Source organism: Nematolebias whitei, chromosome 16, assembly GCF_014905685.2.
Source record: "Nematolebias whitei isolate Nwh7 chromosome 16, NemWhi1, whole genome shotgun sequence".
Classification (NCBI taxonomy): domain Eukaryota; kingdom Metazoa; phylum Chordata; class Actinopteri; order Cyprinodontiformes; family Rivulidae; genus Nematolebias; species Nematolebias whitei.
In genome coordinates this window covers 5,610,925-5,618,266 of record NC_056513.1, presented here as the reverse complement: position 1 = coordinate 5,618,266, position 7,342 = coordinate 5,610,925, and the positions used below count along the sequence as shown (strand labels likewise).

Here is a 7,342-nt window from a genome sequence, read left to right as displayed (position 1 = left end):
AGCTGCTCCCGGAGGATCTCAAGACGTACAAGCAGCTAAAGGAGCTTCCGCCGTAGGGTGGCCGCGCTCAGTTTTAGAGACGAGGCGAGGAGCAGAGCCGCTGCTCCACTGCGCTGACGGGAGGTGGTCCAACCAAACAGCTGATTGATTTAGGAGGACTCCCTTTGGGTGTTTTCCAGGCACAGAGACCCCAGACCAGTCCCAGAACCCGCTGAAAAGATCTAAAATCCCTGCTGGCCTGGAAACACCTCGGGATGGGATTGTGATTTACTGAATTTCTTCTAATCAAGGGTCAGTTTTCATAAATTTTCCTCCAGCATTTTCTTTAAATATGTGTTAAAATGTTAAATGTTCTGTCCGATTAAAGAAAATCAACTGAATGGTTGAATGTTGGAGCAATGAGGTGAAGGATAAACCATCCGTTTGTTTCGCTGTCAGCTCCGTCAGATTTCATTCACATATCTACAGAAAACTGCACGTCACACCCAAACATAAGGTTATAATTACCAATAGTAGTAAATTTTAGATTATTTTTAATTAAAACCAAAGGGGGACCAAAGAGCTGCATGTGGCCACAGAGCCGCCCTTATGGGGCAAGTTTGATGAAATTGACTTTTTGACACGTGGACAAAATGGGAAGAGTACATAATTTAAAGTAAAAAAAAATAGTAATAAAAATGTTCAACCACCATTTCAACCATTCTTGTAACATGATGCATTTTTTGCTTTTACAGTTTTATTTTTTAGGATTATTTACTACAAAGGAGTCCGTTTTTGTGCACTTTGGGCGCAGCTGAAGGTGCAACGCAGCAGTCTGGTGAGAGAGGTTCATGACGGAAGACTTCGGCAGTGTCGGTCCGCAACCAGAGTACCTCGAGTTAAACACTTGAGTCACAGTAACCAAAACTTTACACTCTGGCTTCAGGGTGTAAAAAAAAAAAGTTTCTTAATCGTTTCACTCAAGCGAAACGTCCTGACTGCTCGTCTTCCTATGGAGTGAAGCAAACCTCGACTCCGAAGGATCCAGACTTCCTTTTTATTGCCTAAAGCTGAAGTCACAAACCAGAGACAGGTGGTCTGATGGATAGTGAAAGGATGGAAGCCTGTTGGGTCCAATTTGCTCCTCGTTGGGCATGTTTAAAACAGCGTCCACCCTCAGCGTGTCCTTGGTGTACCAGATGTAGTCCAGGGTGGTGCAGCACTCCCCCGTGGCTCGGATCTTCCACGTCGTGTACTCCGGCTCCGTCAGGCCGTCCTGACTCAGCTTCTTGTAGGCGGAGTCCAAACCAAGAGGAGACGTCGTGAAACGCCGGTACACCTCCTCAGCCGGCACCGCATTAAAGTCCCCGCAGATGAGCAGAGGTATTTTAACGTCGGAGCCGCGGCCGACGAGCGTCTGGACCAGATTCTGAAGATGCCACAGGAGATCGGATCCTTGGGCGCTGCGGAGCCACTCCCAGCCGGATCGAGCCTTCAGGTGGGTCACGGCCACACACATGCACCTCCTCGTACTGCGGCAACGCAGAGTCATCACCACGGCGACCTGAGGCGAGACGACGCTGCGTCACTGACCTGGTTCATGAGCGTTTTACGAGATCAAAGTGAAGCTTCACTCACCTGATTAGTCGGGATCATCTTAGCCGAGAGCTGGATGTTCACGCTGTCCAGGAGCTCGAACCGGGACTCGTCGAAGAACAGGGCGCAGCCGTCGGGGCCGGTGTTGCCTTCCACATCCAGGCACGGGGACCAGGGTTTGGGGCAGAACTGACTGCCGTAGCCCAAACCTGCCAGAATGGGCTGGAAGGTGTCGTAGAAGTGGTCGACTTCCTGCATGCACAGGATGTGAGGTCGGTAGGTGAGGATCTCCTCCAGGATCAGGAACTTCCTGTGGGACCAGCTGAGGGCCTCCAGAGGACACTGAGCAAAACTGTCCACGCCTACACCCAAAGCTGAGGGTCAGAGGAGGACACGAACATGAGCACGTTGTGTGCGACCAAAACATTACAGGAACATTTTAAATGTTCCAGGTCAGCCAAACGTACATTTATAACGATTAATAAAGCCGAGAGCTTTTAAAAACAGTCATAATGTCTCTCTACAGCTTTCATTCCTGTAACTACCAATGTCTTTAATCATCATTTTATATAAATGGGCAAAGAGAGTTCTGTTGACCTCCAGCTCCAGTGCTTTTTTAAGGAGTGTACATGGTTACAGCCAATTGAGGGCAGCAGACGAGGATACTGAATCAAACACAAAACGTCTTCATTTAAAAATGCACTCAAGCAGATTGAATCACAAATGAGAGGTCAAGTGCCATTGGTTGGTATAAAGTGAGCCGAGATGGGAAACAAACTAACGTGCACAGCAAAGAATGTTGTTTTGTCAGGACTGCACGCAAAAAGAAGCTGTGAAAAAAAAAAAACACAGCAGCTGCATGGACGGAGTGGAAACCATGGTGGGAAGAAACCCACATGGTGATGTATACTGCAGCAGGTGAGGTTTCCCTGGAGCGCTGCGTCTGTGCAGGGTTGCCAGATAAGCAATGAACAACTATTGTACTGTTGCTTTAAAATTATAATATTTTGACCTAAACTGTCACATGCTGAGAGAAGGTGTTGTAAGATGAGACATATGTTGTGCACACAACAGAGAAAAAGAGGGGATAAAAACATGTAATTATGTTAATCTGGCAACCCTGTATGAAAGGTGTAAGCGAAAACGAATATCCCGCAACCATGCGACTACCTGCCGACTGTTCGGCTTCGGATGGAGTATATCAGGCCCTCAGGGGTGTCCAAACCTTTTCATATGTGGACCCAAACTATCCAGACGAAAGGACTCGTGGCCACAAAAATGTGAATTTCACGCTCAACGTGAACAATATTTAGGAGAAAGGTTTACGGATGTTGGTGGAGAAAGAGTTTTAAATTGTTGTAGATCCAAAACGTTAAAAGCCTCAAACACTAAGCTTATAATTTTTATTAAAAAGGATTTGATTTATTTGATTTGTTGAGTGTATGCTTGTTGTTTTCTTGTGTTTTGAAAGTTTGTTTTAGTCGGTTCTCAGCAACAAAAGCACAGTTATGAGTAAGTGTCCTTTTAAAAGGGGGTCGATCAGCCGTTTGGACCATGGACGACCCAAAACGCTGATTAAAGTTCTGAAAAATGGTCCAGCTGTCAGTCGCTACAACAGATTCATGGAAGGGTTGATAAAGTTGATCAACTCGTATGTAGATGACACCACGTTATATTCATTTAAAAATGTCCCGTTTCCCTCTTGATTATTTTATCAACTACGATATTTAGCCACGTTTTATGAATCATCATTTAAAAGCATCCTTTCTGGTAGAAATCAGTAAAAGGTTTTTGGTGCTTTGTACCATGAAGTGAAAATAAAAAGATTACAGCCAAAGGTTTGTATTTTGTTTAATATTGCTCTTTTTGAGAAGATTGTTTTTCATCCGTTTTTCTGTTAAACCTAAACATTATATATAAAAAAGGATTACAAACTAATTTGCAGAACGTCTGCATCGACCTCTTACGCCTGGTGGCCAAAATTATATTATTCTTAAACTGTTGTGGGCCGCACAAAATCACTCAAAGGGCCGCAAATGGCCCTCGGACCGCACTTTGGACACCCGTGCTTTAGACGAACACTCAGACATCGACCAAACTGAAACAGAAAATCTGAGCATCGGCTCAAAATATTGAGTCAAGTTTGAGTCGTAGCCGAGCGAGAAACTACCGTTAGCTTCATTCCACAGATGCTCAACACCCCGACGCATGCACGGTACGAAAACCTAAATCTCTTGGTTTTTAGTCACTTTTACCCTTTGTTGTGTTGATGTTAGCATTTTATTATTAGTGTTTAATATTAATGACGTCTGATTTAAAATTTATTAGTTTACATTAAATAATTTGTGTTCCGAGTGTCTTTAAACGGGATTTTAATGTTTTTATCATGCTCTCAGTTTTTAGTAGATACAAGTGAAACTGAAATGAAGCACCTGAACAAAGAAAAACTGAGGATTAACTCGGAGCTACTTTATTTCCCTCCTCTCCCTCAGCTGTCGTTATTTGAGGTTTGGCAACAGTGAAGTTTTCAGATTTGTCTCTTGGCCGTTAATATTTTTACATAAAATGTGTTTCGGTTAACGTCAAACATTCTTTAACGTTCAGAAAACTTTTCGTTTAAATTTAACTTTTATCTAAAAATTACTTTTAAAGGCCTTCAGGGTCGATCAAAACTGGCACATTCACTCATAACCAATTTATCTGTTGTCAAAGTAAAGCAGTGATTAATGCTCTGCAAACAAGATTATTTTAGTGACTAAATAACTAAATGGAAGCGATTTAATAGACTAATGTGTAAAAATAACTTTTATTATTAAACTTTCTGTTGTATCAAAGCCTACAAGCAGTCCAGATGGTTTTTTTTGGGCTAAAATCTGGAGCCTACCTTGGGCGAGGATGTTCCACTGCATCACCCTGATGGGGCTGCAGGGGGCGCTGTTTCCGTTCCCATCAGGGAGGTGAACAAAGCTCCTGAGGAACCGAGGTGGTCGGTCCCTGAGGGCCTCCTCGCACTGATGAAGGAGCTCCACGGGGTCAGGGGGGCACACAGAGGAGCCCTTCTGCAGGACATGAAGGATTCAGTTCGATATTTACTCAGAAATCAAATCAAATCAAATCATACGAGTTCAGGAGAAGTCCTACCAGGCAGAAATCTGGATCCAGGTTTGTGATTGTGGGCTGGTGGGAGTCCAGGTAGGATGAGGAGAGAGGAAGAGGAGCGCCGCTGCTGTTGAAGGTCTGAATCAGGGTGGTGCACAGCCGGGTGGCTCCGCCGCCCATCGGGTACACTGCTGACGAGAGCAACCCCCCCCCAGGATGAGCTTTCTGACAAACAGCTACGTTCAGAAACGCGTTTCTTGTTTTTACTGGACGTTCTGCTTCTTCTCAACCAAGAGCAGCTTACAGAACAAATATATTCTCTTGCAGTTTTGGTCCGGGAAGAAGAAAAGACGACAGTTTCTCACAAAGTATTTTTAAAAACGCCCATATTTTTCTGGGGAACGTTTTAATTGAATAAAAACGATAATTGAAAGAAAACAAGGTTAAATGAAAAGAATAAAACATTCACAGCTTTGATGCTGCGATTCAGTGAGTTTGTACAAATGTGACGAAGCATCATTTTGTTGTAGTCGGCCGTCACCGCACCCTTCTCAAGAACTATTTCACACAAAGTCACCTTCTGCTCGGTGTGTCGAATTCATGAGAAATTAAAGGTTAAACGACACAACAAAGGCAACAACGTGTTCCTCCGGTCGAACAACCAAATCTAAACTAAACTTTAAATAAAAGCTTCAAATGTTTCACATTTTTCTAATATTTTAAGACAAAACCATCTAAAATAAAGCACCTTAATCAGGCCCTTGGGGTCTGGGGACGTGCTCAAAGCGAAAGGCCAAAGACGAGCTGCAGGAACAATAAGAACAGCTGCTCGTTTAAAACTCCCGGCTCGACGAGATTCTCGTCACTCCGAAAAACAAGAACAAAAAAAATTCCAGGGAGTAGTCTGATCCTCCCACGCTGCCCTTCAGACACGACGTGCGATTAGAAGAGATTTAAATGACGGCGTGAAGTTGGACTCGTTACTAAAGAACAGATCAGCTCAAATGTTCTGATTAAAGTGTGGGATATTCCCTCCATCATCGAATCTGCACTCGTTCATTCCAGTTGTTGGAGCGTCTCGTTATTTTATGCAACATTCAGTGATTAGTGTCAAGTCTTTAAATATTTGGAGCAGCAACACCAGACCAGACATTTTCAACACCTTAGAGAGAGTTTCAGAAACGGGAGCAAACTTTTAACACACATTCAGAAAAGGTGATCTTTAACAGAAATATTATAAAAAAAATAAACTTTAGAACTAAACGGCACGAAGCTGAAAAGATGTGCCGTTTTATTTTAATAAAGCAAAACTATTTTTTAAATCTTTAATCATTGTGGCAACTTTAAATGACTTGATTTATAAATGCTGAAATACAAAGCAGCCCATCAACTTTCTGATTTAAAGACCTGAACCTAAAACCTGCAGAAAATAGAGTTTTTGTCTAAAGCAGTTAATATTCTTAGTTTTACGCTAATTTTTGTAACTATTTGAGCCAAATTGAACTTTAAAACCAAGTGGCTCAGAGTGCACAAACGCAACAGACTCGTTCAGTTTTAAAAGACCACAAATAATTTAGATTTTTATTATATTCATGTTTAATTAAGTCAGTGTATGTTCTTATTAACAACATACAAAAAAGGAAAAACCTTATTAGATTTTGTTAAAATATTTAATTTCTACCAGTTTTCTTCATATTAAATCAAAGAAAATCAACCATAAATACATCAAATAATATATATTAACGTGTCCTGATTAATAAATTGTTAAATATTTGCACTTTTTATACCCCTAACAGCATTTTCCATGAGAGCTTACCCACAGTCTCCATCCCTGGCTTGTGTAAAGATCAGCTTCCTGTCAGCGGAGTCAGGTGTGCTGGCCGGCCTCGGCTGCTGCCTTTAAATCCTCTGCTTGGAGGACAGATTAGGACGTGGACGTCACGTGACCACATGGAGCTGCAGGTCACGTGCTGCGGAGCTGGTTCAGTGTGTTAGTGTGTTGTTATGAATCGACTGCTGCCGTGCAGCTGCGTAACGAAGCACGGGGGCAGAAATGTGCGAGGAGTCGGCAGCGACGTCCCGAGCCTCGAGTGTTGTAACAGCGCACGCTTGACGCTGAAAACAAGTTGATATGTTATGTAAGTGGGTTTTTTCCACGTTGAAGCCGGTGTTTTTCCACACTAACATAACTAAATGTTGTTGCCGTCTCAAAAATGTAAGTTCGAACATGTAAAATGAGACGGTGTATGTTCACAGGAGTTAACCCCGCAGGTCCAAAACATCCACAGCGTCGTACAAGAAGCTTTCCACTGCACTGCTTCAGTCTGCAGTGCTTCAGTCTGCAGTGCTTCAGTCTGCACTGCTTCACTCTGCACTGCTTCACTCTGCAGTGCTTCAGTCTGCAGTGCTTCAGTCTGCAGTGCTTCACTCTGCAGTGCTTCAGTCTGCACTCTGCAGTGCTTCAGTCTGCACTCTGCAGTGCTTCAGTCTGCACTCTGCAGTGCTTCACTCTGCAGTGCTTCAGTCTGCAGTGCTTCAGTCTGCAGTGCTTCAGTCTGCAGTGCTTCAGTCTGCACTGCTTCAGTCTGCAGTGCTTCAGTCTGCAGTGCTTCAGTCTGCAGTGCTTCAGTCTGCACTGCTTCAGTCTGCACTGCTTCAGTCTGCACTG

The 7,342-nt window shown here is 43.4% G+C and overlaps 1 protein-coding gene across 3 annotated transcripts in view; it reads right to left on the bottom strand.

Annotated features, from left to right (window-relative positions):
• Positions 1–595: 595 nt before the first annotated feature.
• The window catches only part of LOC119422687 (nocturnin), a 19,121-nt gene continuing 12,374 nt past the window's right edge, over positions 596–7,342 (bottom strand). For 2 of the 3 annotated variants that reach the window (XM_037690077.1, XM_037690079.1), the window contains exons 2-5: positions 4,717–4,865; positions 4,460–4,634; positions 1,618–1,949; positions 596–1,543 (exon numbers count right to left, since the gene is read on the bottom strand). In XM_037690077.1, the coding sequence (XP_037546005.1) occupies positions 1,037–1,543; positions 1,618–1,949; positions 4,460–4,634; positions 4,717–4,854 (1,152 nt within the window). In that variant the 5' untranslated portion in view covers positions 4,855–4,865 and the 3' untranslated portion in view covers positions 596–1,036. Of the gene's footprint in view, positions 1,544–1,617; positions 1,950–4,459; positions 4,635–4,716; positions 4,866–6,490; positions 6,578–7,342 lie in introns of those variants that run through there. The other variant, XM_037690076.1, reaches the window with a different exon arrangement.